General features: G+C 39.9%; 1 protein-coding gene across 2 annotated transcripts in view; it reads right to left on the bottom strand.

The window, feature by feature from the left end:
• LOC124157861 (ubiquitin carboxyl-terminal hydrolase 48-like) overlaps positions 1 to 20,232 on the bottom strand; it is a 415,786-nt gene that overhangs the window by 183,829 nt on the left and 211,725 nt on the right. For both annotated transcript variants that reach the window (XM_046532912.1, XM_046532911.1), the window contains exon 15: positions 19,425 to 19,579. In XM_046532912.1, coding sequence (XP_046388868.1) covers positions 19,425 to 19,579 — 155 coding nt within the window. The remainder of the gene's footprint in view (positions 1 to 19,424; positions 19,580 to 20,232) is intronic.

Raw genomic sequence — 20,232 nt, 5'->3', positions numbered from 1 at the left:
GGAGATTGTTAATAAATCACCAGTTTTTCTATCAAATAATGAGACACGAAGCGAAAAGCAAAGAGAAAAAAATTCAAAACAGTTTCCCAATGTTTTGAGGACTTGTAAAATATTCTACCAACAGAAAAATCCATCACAAAGAACTCAACAAGAGGATATCTTAAAGATTACGCGAATATTCATGGAAAACTGAGGAACTCAGGAAGATGTAAAAATTATCAAATTAAAATCGACATTCCGCGAATTCCTTGAAACACACGAAAACGTTCACTCAACAATAAAAATTGGAGGAGTTTCAAATTTAAAAAAATAATAAATTGCATTTGAAAATATTTTTCTGATGATTAACCATGCATATTAAGTTATGTACCGAAAAAATCATTCACAGCGAAGATAACAATGCGTCGTGCACAGGATAGATTAACTGCCTCAAAAGAAATTGAAGTTATCCATTAAACACCGAAAATCTAATTACTCTTTAGCTAGCTAGAATAGTGGTATACTCCGAGGGGAGCAATGGCAGCTCAAAGCTTAAGGAATTGCCCCAACGCTTCCTGGAAAAATGACCTCTATGAAGAGAAATGAATCAGAAACCTTTCTAAATTCCGAGCGATTGGAAATATTTAAAAGAAAAAGACTCTTTTATGATAGCTAAAGTCTTTTCTTAAACTAAAAAAAAGTCTGTAAAAAGAAAATCTAACTAACCTAGAAGTACATACGCGCATAGCCTGCAAGGTTCCCTGCGTAATTACCGAGTAAAAAAGACGAAGTATTTAAATTAGAGAGCAAGAATTATCGAGTTTCAATATTGAAATGATATTCTTGAATTTGAAGAAGTATAGTTGATAGTGACTTCTCAAAATACACAATTTATTACATAACCAAAGAATGGGTGAAGGTTTCGGGTAGGATCTCAGATGGGGAAAAGTTCGAAGGCAATCACTCTAGTGCTTGACCCATATTTCAGAGAGTTTCTCATAAGCGCATCCATTTAACTTGAAATTAGCCAGTTTCCTTTAATTATTAGCTTGAAAATTTATTACCTACCACTAGGAAAAACAAAAACAATGCTGACTACAAGCAGGTAAAACATGACCTCCTCGTCGCATCAAGGGCCACATTACGAGGTCGCAAGGAACCACAAAACGGATTACACGACGGATTTGGGGAGGTATGCATGCTGCGACAATAAGACCCTGGAGGATATTATTTGCACCCTTCCCTTAGTGAATTCTCAGAATACACAACCGAGGAAGAAAGGGGTGTCGGTAGGGATTTTCAAGGGGGGATTGGGGGTAAGAAGAGAGCGAACCGCCCAGAGAAGGAGAGGTGGCGCCCACCCTGAGTTCCTAGGAATGAACTGCCGAGGGAGTGGATTATAAAGCGGCCGGGGGTCCCCCTTCCGCAGGAAAAGACGAACGGGCAGGGTGGAAGGGAAGGATGAGAGATACGAGGGAGACTGCGGCCGAATGTCTTCGTAATGCATTCCCTCTCAACGCCCAGTGATCGACATATTTCCGAGATCGAATCAAGCGAACGCTCGTCTATTCCACACACCTCGAAGGACGTAATATTGATACTCATTTTCACGAGACATGCGTAAGGGAATGTTATGAGCCCAATTATCTTACCCAGGGTTACTACAGCTATACATATTCGATTACCCTCACTATTCCCCGATTCCAGTCCTTTTTTATATTTCCCTGCCTTTACGGCAATGGCAAAGCACTAATATTTAGACATTTTTATTCGAAAAACGCAGTAGGGTAAATAGGGAAATGATATATATTTAGCACAGGAGTACTTACTTATTCAAGTTGATATCGAAAAACAAAACAAAATGTAGAAATCTAAGCAGTCTTCCCTTTGATTTGCAATTTGAGATTGCGGAATATCACGCAAATCATCACAAAAACGAAGTTATTTTTAACTTGTCATTATTGCTGCAATCTGGTCGTCGTTTGCACTTATTTCCATAGCCTTCACAGTTGATAAATTAGCCCTTCTAGCCTAAGGTAAATCAAATTTTGCGTCAATTACCTCACTTTTGTCTTCTTTTGTCTCTTTTTCTGAATTAAAACTAAATAAAATACCCTATTCGCCGCTTAATTATTCAAGTAACATTTTCACCTCTATCCTGCGCCTTTGAAGTTTTTCTCCATCCAAACTCTAATTTCCCTGAATTCAAATACCCATTTTGTATTTCTTTGACATTTTTATACCCATATAAGCCCTGTTTCCAGCTTCCCCCTAAGTCTCACGAAGAATGATAAATTAAATGCTAAGTTTCCAATCAACTTACTAAGTCTTTAATTCTCAAACGGACCAGCTACTGTACAGTCACTTTCAAAAGTTTTGGGACAAAGTTTGCGACGCCACTTCTGCTCCTCGAGGAAATTGAGTTTCCCTTACTACTTTGGTTGTCATTGGCTACGCACCGCAAATATTTCGTTTGCGCGCAAAGAAATAGGCACTCAACGTGAGAAATTACTCGAAAATGTATAATCTTACAGCACAACAGAAGAAACCTTGACAGTGCGTCGTAAATGAATTCTAGTAAATAATGAAAACCAAAATTAATTTAAAGAGAATAATTTCTAATAATAAAACGAATTTTGCGCCAGTCAATGAAAAGTTGGCTAACGCCAACGCCTTGTTTTTATCCGCCCTTTACCACCAGCTCTACCAGTTTACCAAATCCCTCGCCCTTAAAATGAAGCCATAAAAAAGGATAAGACAACCCTTGCCGTAATCCCAAGTTTTACGTGAATCATTACTGTAACAAAAGTATGTAAAGCTGTTGCAGCGAATTTCATCTTATTTGAAACCTTCAAGAAATACAAAAAGAGTGAACAAGCTGAAAAAATATATATGAAATAATTTTTCTGCGGTGGGGACTCGATCTATAATCCTTTACTGTCACAGCAGCACGTTTACGTCACTATGCCACCGCACCTTTTTGCCATGCAAGTCTTATGATGCGTATAATAGAAACCAACAGTGAAAATCGAGGCAAGAACGCAGCAAATACACACGAAATAATTATTTAATACAACGAATATCGAAACAAAATTATACATATACACACAGAATTATACACACTTGCAATATATCTCGAGATTCTATATTTTCACGCGCAAAAAGAATTATTTGTGGTGCGTAACCAATGACAGCAAAAGTAATAAGGGAAACTAAATCTCCTCGAGGAGCAGAAGTGGCGCCACAAACTTTGTCCTAAAACTTTTGAAAGTGAATTCATCTTACCAGTTCTGTTTTAATGATGAGTGTACAATCTTTCCATAAATCCATTATAACCTATTTTTTTTTAATAGAAGAGTACCCTCATATTCCCATGGTTATAACGGACGACACCCACAGAATAGGTGGCCATCAACCCACCCCAGTAGAGTGCGACCTCAAAAGCACCCATTTAGTCTAAAATACTACCTGTAAGCGAATAAAGTTATAGCTATGTTCCAACCAACGAAGGAAATTACATACGCGAATTTAAAAAGTGACAAAACTTACTCTTTAAGTAATTAGTTGATTTACTTCAAGCATGAAACCACATGAATGAATACGAAAGAAATAAATAAAATATATAAACATATAAAAATAAATATATAAACATATAAAAATAAATATATAAATGGTAAAAACACATTAATAGATGATACAACTAAATTAAACCCTAAATAAATCAGGGAATACAACATATATTGAGTGCTCAAACCTTTTCCAATACGATGCATACTTCCGAAGTAAACGGAAGTGAGTTCAATGGAATGGTGAGAGTAGAGAAAGTATCTAAACTAGGTTCAAGAAAAGAAACTACTGCATCAGCATATAATGCGTGCAAGCCACGCTGAAGTTAAATAGCCTCTAGTTTATTTCGTCTTAGTCTCAAGAACGGAGAAATTAACGAAAGCACCGTACATTGAAAAATGACCTAGGGACGACGGAGATGTAATCATTTACCCTGATCAGCAATTCCCATCATTAGCCCCGAAGAGCCGCTGGGATACTTTCCGTACCGATGCGTTGGGCTAAATATTTCGTGAGCTTCAATTGAATCGCTCCCAAGCGAAATCTGAAGGCGGATCGGAGGATTTCCCGGGGAATAAATCAAGAGGAAGAGCCACGAAAGCTGGCGGGCAGAAAAATGTCTCTGAAAGGCAGGGGCTTGAGTCCTTACACAGGACAGAGAGAGAAAGAGAGGGAGGGTTGTGACGTCCCAAGGATAAGAGACGGGGAAATGGTACGGAGGGGTTGGGCAGAGTAGTAGGATGTGCACCAACACTCTTTTGGGGACCAGTGGGGGGAGGATGGGAGGTGGGTGGGTAGTGTTGGTTGGTGGCTCTGCGGATGGGAGGGTGGCGACATGGTGCAGTGCGCATGCAATGACGTAGATTGATAGCGAAGGCGGGAGAGAGAGAGAGAGGCGGACGGGGGGATGTGTGTCCATGACGGGGAGGAGGACGAAGGAAGAATCACAAGACAGTCAGACACGAACGACTCGTGAGGAAAACAGAGAAGCCGAAAGGGAAAAACAACAACGGCGACAGTTTAGGGAAACGCAGCGAATAAACAATCTTTAGACATGCCGGGAATTATTCGGAGATAGGTCGATATCTACGTATGATTTAGCACTTTCCCGGCGAATAGAATGAAACTTTTCTCGGGTTTCCGCGCGGGTAAGAAATTCTTAGGCAGCTGACGTTAAAAGTCGACATTTATTTTTGACAAACCAATTCTATTCCCAACTTTTCACAATTGTATTTTTACTTCAGGGGTTGAGAACTTATTAAAAGATGAAAAATTTCAACTCCTCTGCCGAATATGATCCTCTAATCATTGATAACTGTTGATTCAATAAAAACTTCCGATTATTAAAGGTACTGATACAAGAAAAATTTCAAGCACTGATGATGCAAAAATACAAGAGCGAAACGATAACAAGAGACTTGGTAGGTAAAATAAATACCCATATTGACCAATAATTATAATTAAAGACTATTATTAATCTTGAGAAGGATACAATTTTGAAATTCATTCGCTTTTTTTAGGCATTTTATAAATTTATGAATTAAAATGCATAACCATTTTTTAGTAATACTATAGAAAGGTTCCCGTTATAATTCAACTTGGAATGAGTGTAAGATGTTAAATTTATAAAATTTATCGCATAATTCTCCTCTATTTACAAATATGGCTTGAAAGTAACTGTTGTACCGTGGCGCCCGAGATGACTATTCTAAGGATATTCTGAATATAACCATGCAGAACTTCACTGCGTTGTTCGAAAAACGCTACTTTCCCATTACAAAAATTCTTCCAGGCCAGACAAAGTAACTATAGTTCCCCTATCATTTTCCTAATACTTCTCTGATGCATCAAACTATCGTTTTGACCAAGAGACGGTCAAATATCATCTTATTATAGACAATTTTATCACAGTTCAATAAAAATTTGAAAAGAATAAAAAAACGAAACATTTCTTAAATTCAAAGTATTAAAGGCGACAAGTATACAAAAGGGAAAAGCGATGATGAGCATTTTCCTGAGCGATGATGACAATGTATCTCTTCGGTCTCCCTAACTATTTGAATAATTTGGAATTTGGATAATTTAGACCTCAGCCGTGTGAATCAAAAATAAATTTAAGATTCCGGCCGGTTAAAGCTTCTAAAGGTAAGTTCAAAAGCTTGAGTTTTAGATAGCGTTTTGGGATGGAAAATCGAGCTTCGAATCGAAATGGAGAATCGAGTAGCGTTAGAATCGCTGACCAAATTTCTCGTTTAAAATCGCAACATAATCTGCAGGCTATAAGATATTTTTTGTCTATAATGCCACGAAACACCGAAATAGGCGAAAATCAACAGAATACTTCAAGGAAACAGCTATATCTGATCAAATACATGACGTTTAACACACTCGTTCTTCAACTCCGACAGAGCGCACAAACGCTGAAATGAAAATATATTATATAGATTGATGTATTACATAGAAAAGTTTCCTGAAAATAAGATATTTTTGCATGGGTATATCTGATACACGAAACGATTACACAATCAGATGGGATCTTACCAATCAAAACCATTATAAAAATATGAAGCAGTTAAATGAATAGAATGCTCCATTTTTTCCGCTGCTACCCAAATTAGGATGGTCAGGACATAATATTACCGAGGGTACATCCTATTAAATATAAAAAAGTGCTGCAACTATTGAACTATATGACTTCATGCATTTAAAAATTCTCCGCTTCTGCAATGCCCCCAAAATATTTCCGATCACGGTCATGTCATGTGGGACAAAAAATAGTATTTCCGTCGGAATCCCAAATCCCAAAATATGGAGCAAAAAACTTTTTGAGGATAATACAAATATAATTCCTCAGTGCGCCTTTTTTCTAAAACATGACAAATCCGGAACAAAAAAAGCACCGGTTAAGGGAAACAGAGTAAGAAAGGAAGGAGTTTTTTCATCCCATGGTACCGTGGATGATTACGAATTGTCGAGGAATAGAAGCTCAAGAGGGGAGATGGGGACGGGCGGGAAGAGATTAGGCGGAGGGTCCGGGCTGCCAGCCCTGCAAGGGGATTTCCTCGCGGAAAAAGCTGCCACTCTGTGGGTTTGAGAAAACAACAGGGGAGAGGGTGGGCGAAGGCATGGGAAAGCGACGGGTGAGTTGGCCGGACCGAAGGAGCAATAATTAGCGGAGAGCGGGGTGGGCGGGGGATGGGTTCAAACGCGCCGGCAGCTGGAGTCATTAGCGACCAGGAGGCAGGGAGACCCCGCCGAGCTGGATACTTCCCCTCCCCCCACACACCGCCACCTATGGCATGTAATAACGTGCCGATCACATTTCGTGTTGACCGAATATTTCAAGGTGACTACAGCCCATACTAAAGCATTTTACCTTCAATCCGGGAATATGGCATGAATATTAATCACGAGGATAGGCGGATTTATGGGGGCACGTGTCCCCCCCAGAAGCTTAAAAAATGACGGAGATTTTTAATACAAATATTTAAAAAAAATTATACTTCAGTATAAAAATGATAAATATTTACTTATATATAATAACTTTTATATTAAAATTAAGAGTACACTTCGTGGAGTAATTGTTGTATGTAATTTTGATTCCCAAATATGAGATGACCATTTGCCTATCAGATCCTGGTGCTCCCCCCCCCCCCCCCCAGAAAATAATCTTTGATCCACCCTTGATCACAAGGAAACCAAAGTACATAATGGAAGTAGGCTATCACTTAGGCTATCAATGGAATTAGGTGCGGGTAGCCTACGGAGAATCAGTGACGCCAAGCAATGACTGAGATAGGTGCGGCTTCCGGGTTTTCCTCCGCGTCGATTCATCTTTGTACGAGAGTTTCGCAAGCGTTGATGGAGGCCTCTTCAGGTTTGACCTCTAACGTCTTCTCAGGCGTCTCCAGGCTTGACTTCAAACCTAAATACGCCAGCTGCAACCGGCGAAACTGTCGGACGAAGATGAATAGACGTGGAGGAGAAACCGGAAGCCAAGCTGCACCAACAGCACCACTCCACGGAAGCTTCCATCAGCAATGACTGAGATGAGAGACATGTCTATCCACTATAACATCCAATACAGTTGGTTTCGTATTAAATAAGCATTTAGCCTAAACAGAGTATTTTTTATCATGACTGTAAAATCCTTCCACAAAGTTGCGCCAGAAATAATTTCATATATTTTGAGATAGAATTTCATTTGAAATGATCTGAAGTAACATTAATGGATCGATAAAAAACGTGAGTAATCTATTGCGTATCATTACAATCCTCTTTGTGGGCAAACTAAGAGATAACATAAGTATAATTAACTCTAATAATTAATGAGGTGCTTATGGATCATCTATTTAATACTACGGTAACAATGAAAAATGCAACGGCAAATGCTGAAATTCTAAAAAAAAAAGGGAAAAATAATGTAATTTTAGGCAATAAAACTTGAAATTATGAAACGAAGAAACTCCCTGGCTTCCAAGCCAATGTTCACTTAGGACATTGCAAGCTTCAATGATTAAAAAATATCCCAGACAAAGAAGATAACCGAGAGTTTGAGGCAGTGGACTTCACAAATCTCGGCAATCGTTAAAGAATGGAAGAAAGAGAGCATTGGTACTCCATATCACACAAACAAAAATGCCAGGTATCTGTCTCAATATAGTTTTGCAGATGTTCATAAATATATGACATTAAACAAGCCATAAGACCGCATAATGAATGGGAGAAGATAAATAAAAGAAAAAAGGAATAACAGCAAAGCTAATAAAAAATAAGACTTATTTATTTTATGCTACTTCAACCTGGTAATCACCGTCTTAGGGCACATTCCAGGAAAACCTCACTTTAACATAACTACATAAAAGCTTATGAATTCTTTCGATATTTTGCCCAGGAAATCACAAAGTCAACCACAATGAAGGTCAAACACAATGCCAATAAACAAGAATATCCTTTAGTGGTTGATAGCGTAGATAAAAAATTGGGGGAAAAGGAGATATATATATTAAATGATGCGTAAAAAATAGACGTTAAGTTCATAACAGGTATATACACAAGAACCTTTCAACTTTTTATATAGATTAATATTGCAGCTGCGACGATTGACAACAGCAATTATAAAGCAACATCTGGTTTAAGATAACTATGAGTAATTTACAAACCTTTTAGCAGGCAATTAATTAATAATGAGGTCAATCGGAAACAATCCAAAGCTTGGGTAGGAAAAGAACACATCAAGACGATTGATGATAATAATAAAAAATTACCTAAATTGGTCAGAAAATTTAATTATACAAGTCAAAAACTGACTTGACGCTCATCAAATCCTCTGATTAAATAAATGTAAGATGTCATGTCAATTTAGACATAGCTCTAACACATTTTGGGGGATTGAAATATTAAATTAATGAAGCAAGTAGAGGAAATATTAATTGCAACAGGAGTCCCTGAAAAGCCGAGAATACCATGAGAATTATAAATGCGAGTGAGATGCGAACGAAATGAGAACGAAATGAGAATGCGAGGGTTCGAGTAATTATGACACAAGAATGTTTGGCTAACCAGGAGATCATGATAGATATCAAGAGAAACCATCTCGCCCACGACTTCCACAGGGAAGAATTGTGATGGTCATTCTGAAGGAAGTCTATGACATCACCAATGGAACGAGAGCTAATGAGGAAATTAAGGATAGAAAGAATACGGAGAGACCAGGAGGATGAAGTAACTACGCCAACTTCCAAACACGGCGTTGCTGTCGGAGGTGAGTCAGAAAGCGGCAAGTCTAAGAAGCAAAACTACTACAAAGCGGCAATTTGTAGTATAGCAACATGACGAGAAATTAAATAAGTAAGAAAAAATCATGCCGTTATTCTAAGCTCCCACTGCCATAAAAGTGAGAGAAATAAAAAACGATCAAAATGACTCGGGAAGAAATAATAATAGGAAACCAAAATGTGAACTAATCGTGATTTCTCTTTCCAGATGGATAATTTAAAGAGATAGATTCATAGTATAAGGTGAAACATGATTTGATATATATTTCTTTACACTATCCTAGAACCTTACATGACACTACTCATTCTACCTCATTCTAGAAAAAATTCATACACCTCACTCGATCTATCTCTCTCCACCACAGCGCTATTGTCAATGAATCCATACACATATCCGCCCGCATTCGAATAAAAAACAAGCACAGTTAAGCTATGCAAGATGCAAAATATCAAACTCACCAACTATTCATGCTCAGAATAGAATTTTGAGTTCTCACATTCATTTTCTTCCAAGGCACGCATATGATGTTATGAATACTTCTAACTTCAGGATACTAAAGCGAAATAAAATAAATTAAATTTATAAATAAAATATAATTAAAATTAAATAATAACACATGATGTTTCATTTCTTGACTACTAATTACCTGCTATAGTATATCTTTTTTCTTCTCGAAGGTTTGGTAAAATACTTTCACTTAATTTAACTAAATATTTTCCTTAGCACACCCGTGAAAAGGGAAATTCCCCTTTTTCCACTTGCCATATAAGATTGATGTAATTTCGTTGGAATTTTTTTATCGCTTACAAAGGTGTAATATCTACTTTACTCTGTACTCCTAAATAGGAAAAGATTGTTTTTTTCGAATTCCCACTCTGGCTGGTAGGTTAACCCGAACCCCCCCTTTGTCCCTACTCTGGATCCGCCACTGGCAAGGGGTAACACTCAGTTCATGCATACGCGATAGGTTTGATCGAGGACCAGATGAAAATGATGAAGGGTGTGGGAGCAAGAAAGTAAGAAAATTAACAAGTCAACGCGTTATTAAAAGTAAAAGATTTGATACCATAGTTTCAGGGTCAAAATATTTATCGGCAAAATTCCTCGATTCATCACGCAATCTCGAAACGAACAAGTATTCCTCACACTTGGGTGTGCTTTAGCACCTCAATGCACAAGCGTTTCCTAACTATCAAAAATATGCTAATAAAAACCGATATTTTTACGAAATTCGAAAACCAACCAAAGAAATCATCATCATCTGGTGCTCTGCCAGTCGGCTGGTCCCTTGCGCCAACGCTGTCTCCATTCTTTCCTGTATCCGGCCATTTCTTTGAAGTCTCTATATTTTCCCAGCTTTAAATTGTCAATTAACTTTAACCTTCTCCTTCCCCATCTTCTGATCCCTTCCACCGTTCCCTCCAAGGCTACCTTCAGAATGCTCTCTCTTCCTCTCATCACATGTCCCAGCTAGTTACCCTTATTCTTATTTAATTTAGCCATAAATGTTCTTTCCTCAGCTATTCAACTGTTGCTCATTCCTTACTCGATCCGCCGACCGTATTCCCTTCATCGTCTTCCAAACCCACATCTCGAACGCCCCAATCCTGTCCCTGTTTCTCTTTTCCATTGTCCAAATCTCAGATCCATAAGTAAACACGCTCCACACACGACACTTCACCAACCTCTTCCTAAATTTTAAGTTTAGTCCCTTGTTACTCAACATTCTTTTATTCTCCTTAAAAACTTCTGCCGCTATTCCTATTCTTCTTTTTATTTCTCCTATACGTTTCCAGTCCTCTGTTATCAAAGTTCCCAAGTAGCTTTAGGTTCTCACATTCTCTATTTCACCTTATGTCTTCACTTTCATACCATCTACATTGCTCACTTTCATTACTTTAGTCTTCTTAAGGTTTATTTTCATTCCATGTGTTTCCATTCCTCCCGCCAACCCTGTTATCAATATCTTCAGTGACGTGTCCTCAGCTAAAACCACCATATCATCAGCAAATTTAATGCATCTTATTTTTTTTTCTCCACACCAAAGCAATATAAACTGCAACAATAAATATCAAGTAGCTATTAGCGGATGTTTGTACCTCAAATCACTTTCGACTCCAGAGGGAGTAAAACGTGAGGTTGCAATATACCAAGACCGAAGATGCCCAGGTGGTTAAGTTGTCTGGGCGGAAAGTTCACTATAATGTCTTCCGCTGAACAAGTTATGATGCCGCGTGAGGAACTGCCTTTCCAGCCTGATGGAATATGGTATTATCTTGAACTGCTTCAAGCCAGAAAAAAGGTAAGGAAGGTTGTAAGGAGGTAAATGTTGACAAGGTGCAGAAGGTGTAAAATCTCAATTTTTACGAGGGACGAGCAGGATTATAATGGAGAGGTTGAACAAGAAGAGGAAAGACCATTTAGGGTACGAGCACTTAAGGGAGGAGTCCGGAGGAAAACCCTCCCTATCCCACCTAAGAAAAACATTCTTTTATTGGGAATAAGATAAGAACTTGCTTCAAGGACCCCCAACAATGATGCTTATAGCACAATCCAAGCGCCCGAAATAAGATGCCAGCAACGAAAGAGCCCTTAACTGTAACCGATATAGAATTTGGCTAAAACCGGAAGAGCTCATTAGGAGGAGAAGTCCACGCTAATCCATAGCATCTACAATAGTTATGATCCAAATCCGAATAAACACGATTTGAATGCTCCTTTATTAATACAATTACGGAAGGAGCAATAGACAAATATACCAAAGTAAACAATAAATCAGGGAAAGAAATTTACTATAAGATTCAAGTGTTTCAAAAATTAGCTTGAGGTTTGGTCGACTTTCAGTTAACATGATATGGAGCGTAAAAAGTGTTCGAATGCATAGCATCTTAGTAATTTGTTAATGCGCTATTCATGCGTGTTTTATTTACTCGAGCAGTGAATTATGGAAGAGGACATCTGGCAATGAAAAATAACATGGTTACAAAACGGAAATGAAAAGTAAGCTCCTGAAAAGACATCGCGGCAGGTCGCGTAGAAACGACTCAACTCGACTTCAATACAGCGCATGTCGTAGTTAGCTCCTCAGACGAATGATACATTGCGTTCAATAAGCGCTTTTCTTCAAACTCCCTTGAGCCATCAAGCTAATTTTTCGTTGAATTCTTCAGTTAATTTTGCGCTATTTTTTCAATACACAGGCTTTGATTCAGAGGATGATATCGGTAAGGAGAGAGAAAGAAATGATGTTCGATCAAACGGAGGCAGCGAACATAGTATGGGGGCGTTAGATGGGAGTACGAATACGATGGAGCGGGAGGTAGAGGAGGGCGGAGTCGCGAAGTGGCGATAGGGAGGCTCGCATGTGCTAGGGGTGTGGAAGACGATTTTATCCCCGCTCTCGGCTCAGCGGGTCCAGGCTTGGTATCGTAAAGAGCCGAGCGAGAACCACAGGGGGAAGTTATTTTCCGAAACCAAACGAGGTTCGATAAGTTGAGTGGGGAATAGAGTCCATTCCCATTCTTAGAAGCACTAAAAAGATTAGGAGCGAGTCCGAGACGGCCCGAACAACGGCGAGGTCACACCACGCCCCACTCTTCGGGGGACCTGCATAAAAGGGCCCCCCGAGGCCCTTGGGCGCGGAAGTGGGACCTTGACGAAACGTCATAAACACGATGAGGGCGAGGATGTGGAATAACACAGCTCCGGGAAAGGTCAACACTAAAATTTCCCGGCCATATTGCTCTATCTTGAAATAAACGATAGCCTTCCATCGAGGCACTAAAAAGACATCGCTGCTGAAAATAAAATCACTTCGATGGAAATCTATAGCGAATTCTTCAGCCAACCTTCACCACACACGAAATAATGGAATTTCTTCCTGGGTTTATTGAAAAGAAATGGGATTGGAGCAGGTCATGCTTTCCTGCCTACTTTGACGGATATTTATTTTGCGTTCTTATGGTCGTAGCAATTACACTTTGATGAAGAATACACAAAATGAAGAACGATCGGAGAACGAGGCGGGATATTTAATTGACAATCTAAAAAATAATATTAGTATCGATAAGAGAAATTCTCCTTCAGTCATTATACCACTGCTATGAGCGTACGAGTCTTTAATTGATTAAGGTCTTTCATTAAATATAAAATCCATAAATGAAAATAGATCACTTAAAATTAGCGTTTCATTTCTTTGGACGCCCACTAATCGTATCCCTAATCATGTAACCCTAGGTCATACGCATGACAACACTTTACCAGCATCCAGTTTCAATGGTAAAACGGAAATGGAATATGCACGCTATTTCGCACAAGTCATGCTAAATTATGGTTACATTTCTCTTACATAATTATGTTTTCCTTTCTAACTCTTTTTCCTATCTGAAATATCATGTATTCGATGTATTCGCGAGTAATCTTTCATGCCTAGAGAGATAGTAGCAAAGCCTAGACACATGACAAATTTATCACCTCAGTAAAAATACACAATAACTTTACCGAAAGGAAATGCGAAGCGAAAATTTATTGATAACTAACTTCAAAAGGGGAAAGTCACCTTATCATGATGACTTTCATTCTAGACCTATCGCCATCGCCAGTTTCTGAGATAGCCGATACGAGAAGTAGAAAATATTGCCAATGCTGACTGGCATGAGGCCACGTCCACGATGACACAAATCAAAGCCGTAGATGGAAAATTGCCTCAAATGAGCGGCCGGCGACGACAATAACCCACCAATTACCCCACCTGTCTAAATTCTGAGGTTCAAAGGAACTAATGCTTCTTTTTTGGGTCAGCACAACACGGGAGCCAACGACTCTGACAAACAGCCCTTGTGGGCGCCCAGACATTAAGACCTCAGTGAACGCACGAATTCCGAGCGTCGCAATCCGGCCTCACGTGATGTAATACGCCTGCTGTTCGCCAAATGATAAGTGGCATTTCATGCATGTGCCCCCACGCTTGAAATATCTGCGCGGTAAAGGGGGGCCGAAAACCCCCGGCCCTCGTCTTCCTTTTTTCTTTGGGTCGCTCTCCCTCCTCTTCAAAGCTTTAACCCACTCCTTCCACTTCCTATTAACCGAAACTTCCATCCGCTTCCACAAAACCTATGTAGGTCGAACAGCGTGGAAATAGCCACAGATTTTTTTATGTAAACGCCACACAATAACAGGGTTCCCACTCTAACTACATTATAAAATTCACGGTTTTTTCCAGGTTTTCACGGTATCAATGTCATCAAATTCACGGTTTGTAGAAAAAACATTTTAGGCAGAAATATTGATCACGTAACAATCATCGGCCGCAAGTTAACTAAAAATGCAACAAACGCAACAGATGCCTTGAATTCAAACGCAGCAATGAAACTGCTACCTCTTATGACGTCACTCATAGTTAGCAAAGTTCAGGTCCGGCTAAAGGGTGTGAGTGGGAAAATGGAGAGATCAGGGTGGCAGGAAAGTGAAGAAGTGTCTGATTTTTTTCCAGGGTTAATGTCTTCCAATCGCAGGCTTAAGGTCAATACGCAGTCATGGCACACGGACCAATTAATAATAGCGCTTCGAATACACGTGTGCAGAAAAATGCGTGGACAGTATCTACACTTGACTCGGGCTTGAAACATGATCGGATTATCGATTTTTCTTTTAATCTGTCTATCGTAATTATACAATCAAGTTTGAGAGATTTTAAAGGTTTTAAGACGAAATTCACGGCTATTTCCAGGTTTTTTCACGGTAGACGAAATTCACGGCTTATTCACGGTTTTAAGGTTTTCACGGTTGAGTGGGAACCCTGAATAAACATATTAATTTATACAATGAGTTAATTCAAAATTCACACGACGCCATAAGCGCAAATATACAAAAAACAAGGGTGTACCTAGGATCATAACTAGGGGGGCAAGCCATGGTTGTTCAAGTTGTAGTTAAGATTTAAGTGTGGAAAAGGTGAATGAAATCAACATTTTAAGGAAACTGTAATAGCTCTTTACTAGTTTTTTTACTTATTTGCTTGAAAAAAAATTATTTTCCTTTAAGACATTAGCGATTTTTGCTTCTAGGAGGTGCAGCTGCCCCCCTCCTGCCCCTCGCTGGGTACGCCCATGGAAAGAAATTCATAGTATAGGAAAAAAAGGATAGGAAAACGGTAGAAATAGGACGAGGAGAACGGTGCTATGGTAGATAGAAAAAGACAGAAATCAGAGGTTAAAAATGCGTCGAGACTTGGATTCGAACCCAGAACCTCTCGATTACCGGTCAAGTCTTCTACCAGTTGATCTACTAGGACACTTACATTTACCATACAGATTTATTTCATCGGCGATAAAACAACCAGATTCAAAGTTAACTTTCTTTTGTTGATTGTTTTGTAACAAATAATTGAAAATTTTATTTTGTTACGTTTTCATTGCTTCAGTAATACCTTAACTCTATTGATTCCAAACTATGCCGGATTAAACGAGACGAAAATCTTCGCGTGCGCAAAGTTACATCAATAGCGCAGTCATAAAGCACGGCTCTTTATGAAACATGAACGTAAAATATTGATTGATATTGCGAAAATATATTGGCTTCACTTACCAACTCAAGGCAAATAAAACTTTCTGCTGAAGTATGTTCTGGTCTTGTAGAGTCATTTGTAACTGAGATTCATGCTTTCAAACTCGCGTCGCTACATTTTGAAATGTACAGTAAGGATTCGGTCACTGCATAGCAAAACGGAGAGCTGTGTTTAGACATCTTTAAATAAATATCTTTACCCTTGATGCGGTTGATGCAAGAGTAGCTTTTCGCCTCGTCGCGCCAGCAGTCTTGGTGAGTTGCGGGCGGAACAGATTTACTAAGGAGAGGGAGAAGTTAGACCCCCCAAACCCCTTCCTCCCCCGCCGGGGCCATTAATTCGTGAATTCGGGAGATGGGAAGAACTTGGGCGAGTCACGCGGCGTGACGTTTGTGAGGACCAGACAAGGATCTTGACTACTCCATCTAAACGAGTTCAGCATCTACGAAGAAACGCTGATGATTTTTAAGGAACCGCCCGCTGAGACGAAATAGGCGTACAAGATAATAATCACATTATCGCGTTTCAAGAAATTAGGATTGAGATTAGATCAGAAAATGAGTTAACGTTTCCCATGAAATGAGTGGCTAAGGATTTCCACGTCTTTCAAGAAGCTGTTGTAATGTTTCGTACGGCTGGAACAGACAATAAACATGGTGCGAACATATCTTTAGTTCCATCACCTACGAAGTGATTAAATCGGAATTACCGTCATTTCTCGCTTGTCATCCGTTGATTAGAACTATTGATAATATGCATGAAATTTCACAGCTCAAAAATATCAATTAAGAAATAGATTGTAAACACGACATTGTTTTAGACTGTTCTCAACAGATAACACAAATCTCATTACGTGGCATTCAAGATGATAGATGTCATAACTCGCTGCCTAAGGGACTAAAAAAGCATAGCTAGACACTAGAAAATTGATATTCCCATTTAATGATATTAAGCTCAAATAAAAAAGGTACAAGGCTGTAGCGAGCAGAGGGGAGGTTTAGGGATTCCAACCTACAGAAATGTATAGGAGATACAGTCTACGGTGTTTGTACTACAGTCTGTATACCTTACGGTGGTTCACGGGGCCGCCAGCTACCTGCCCGACCTACCGGTACCGACACACGTAGCTGGCAGGAGGCAGTGGCAGGAGGCAGTGCCAGGAGTAAAACCTCCATCCTGCTGGATGGAGGCAGTACCCTGTGGAGCACCCGAGCAGCCTTCTTAAATTAAATAAATAAATAAATAATACCACCAGCACTTTATGTAACTGTGCGAAGGGTGAGAGCGATGTCGCTGACAGGAGCAACGCGATACCCAAAACTGAGGGTACCTCCCACGAGAACGGTCTTTTTTGATGACAGTTTACTCGCATGAAAACTATCATCTCGAAATTTTTAGGGTATGAAGGGTTTATCCTGTTAAACATTTGCCTGTATCTCATAATTGTAAAACTGTACCTCAGGAATTTCTCGAACTTTTTTTTATATTTTAGACTAAGGAAAATATTGACAAAGGCCTGAAATTTACAAAATGTAGAGTCAATTTTAAATTATGACTTGGTTTCCAAAAAAGACAAAATACGACCCGTCGAAGGGAGGTATGCGCCACCTTAAGGCGAGAGATATGAGACCTCGAAGGGGAACGGGGAGAAAGGAGGACGAGCTGGACACCTGTTGGCGATTGAACCACTATCAACTCCGATGGAACGAATATGAAACTTCGAGCGAAGATAACCAACTCGTTTGGGGGCGCTCGCATCTTGAGGAGCGGCAGCGCATGAGAGGACTAAGCAGCTGCTCCCAGAGGATGATGAGGGGACACCTGCGGCCCCGTGCGCGACGCAACCCGGCCCTGCGCCTGCCCTGTCGGCGGCCCACCCTCACGAGGACGACCACAGGCCGCTCCCTCCGACAACGAGCACGCATGGTAATGAGCCACTTTACAACGCATACATGATTCACGAACTACAAACATCGTGTTCCATTTACTTCATGAATAAGGGAATATTTCTTAAATGAGAGAGAAGGCTGGTCCAAGACTGGTGGGAAGCCACGAAGATATCAGCAATTACACCTGATGCCTCTATGATTGCCAGTTTTAAGTCTGTAGTGGAAATAGGAGTGGTGAAATATTACCTTCGGACCGAGTGGCACACGACTTTGCGAATGACACCCATTAACTCGTATAATTATATATTCGAGATTAAACTTTGACCAATACCTAACATGGCATAGCAGTTCTTTCCTCCTTTTTCGAATCACAAGTTTAATATACTTCGAAAATGAGCTATTGGCGTAAAAATATATTAAATAGCCACTCAATTGCAAAGCCATGAATTAAGAATTAAATGTAAATTTTACACCTACATTACACCCTGCAAGCCGCCTAAAAGGCGTGTGACAGTGGGTGTTAGAACATCAGCCATTTGCACATGAAAACGAATACATTCTCATTTGTGGCTTCACCCGGGACTTGAACCCAGGACGCTTCGATCAAGGGCCGAACGCATGACTCACAAGGCCGCCACGTTTCTAACTAAATAACTAATTTCCCAAAAATTCCCTGCCAGATGATAATGTAGAAAAGTATGCGGAAATAGGCGAGACGTAAAAGCTATTATGTACTAGGCTACACTGACCATTACAAAAAATATAGTCTAAGGACACGCAAAGAGAAGAAGAGATAAATGTGTTGTAGATGACAAGTAGGCATATTGAATGCTAAGCATGACAAAGATATGGAAGAAAAGTAGTCTTTATAAAGAAAATAAGAGGAATAAACCAGGAAAAACAGCCGTAGGAATGAGACTTCGTCAGGTAAATTATGCATCACCTAGTGAGAAAGGCTAGAATTGTGGAATTCTAAACACATACTTTTCGTATAAGTTGTTAAAACAATTTTGAATAAAACATCCATTGAGGATAAAAAGAAAAGTAAGGGCGTGGCCCACCTCTTCCAGCGTTACCCTCTAACAAACCTCCCATTAAGGTAGTTGTCCTCCTGAATAAAGTAGAAGGCGCCTAACTATTTTATTCCTTCTTTTACAAATAGAAAAGACTTAAGTTTGACCCTCCCCAAGTCTCTAGAGAACATCCAGGATGGTAAATCCTCATTTCTAAGGTATTTAGATAAGTCTTCTCCAACATCACATTCCAAAGTATTTCCATCTTTCCCCTCTCCTTTCCGCTGAGTCCGCTAAGTTTCCGAGCCGTAGGTACACACACTCTAAATATACGTTTTAACAAATTATTTACGGGCAGATGAAGCAGCATTTTTTTCATCAAGAGACCTTTCATTTTTATTAAAGTTTTATTTGCTTATTATACCCTAGTATTCGCATACTCTTTACACCTAATATCCGATGTGATAAATCTAACCAGATATTAAAAATTAGAAAGAAGCATTAGTTTTTATCCATCCATAAAAAGACACATACTTCGTTGTTCGGACCAACTACCTTAAATAGCATGAACTCCCTTTATGTCCGCGATGATAATCATGAGACAGCATTTCCACCCGCTCCTAGTGCTCTTACCTTGAACTCGGGATCGTCCTCATCCTCCTTGACAGGGACGGCCGCGGCTTCCGCACTCGTCGACACCTTCCTTATGAACACTTTGGCACGTGCGTAGTGCAGCAGGCTCTCACGGGCGCGGCACAGCCTCTCCCGCACGCAGATCACACAGGGCGCTGGTCCATGAAACGAAAGCAAAACGGCGCAAGGTCACCAGATTAGTCACGCAAGGCGGAGGAAGGCAAGAGGATGGGAGCGGACAGGATTCGTACAAATTATGGAAATGGGAACGAAAATACGAGAGAGAGAGAGTGGGGATACAAAAGGCAGAAGGGAAGAAGAAACGGTCGTGTGCTCCGCTAATGGTTCCACGATTTAAATGAGATGGAAATGCTCCTTTCTCGGACCCAAGATTTTTCCGGGTTGTTAAAATAATAATGGGATTCGGGCTTAGGAATTCATGTTTGAAAAATTAAACCAAGTGGCGTTTTATTAAATAAATAGTCGTACAAATTAGGCGTGACATTAGTAAGCAACATTCGCATCCGACCGCGTAGGAGATACCTACACACCGAGGTGGTGTTTCCGGGTGTCGTAATCCGCCGCAGCCACATCTGCCAACTCGGCAGCTGTCTCGACGATAACACCGTTTTGCAGCGCTCAAAATTATATGTGCTACTCCGTCGAGTTACCTGACTTGCGGAATAGGAGATCGAAATGCTCGCCCTCACGCACCACAATCAAAATTAGGGGCAATTAGTCTTGAAAACAGAAAGCTCCGTCATTATATCGTGAAAGAAATTCAAGAGGTAGGTTTGCGAAACTGCTG

The sequence above is a fragment of the Ischnura elegans genome, chromosome 4 (genome assembly GCF_921293095.1).
Source record: "Ischnura elegans chromosome 4, ioIscEleg1.1, whole genome shotgun sequence".
Lineage (NCBI taxonomy): Eukaryota > Metazoa > Arthropoda > Insecta > Odonata > Coenagrionidae > Ischnura > Ischnura elegans.
Note: the sequence above shows the minus strand (reverse complement) of the source record. Positions and strands in the feature narration are given on the sequence as shown.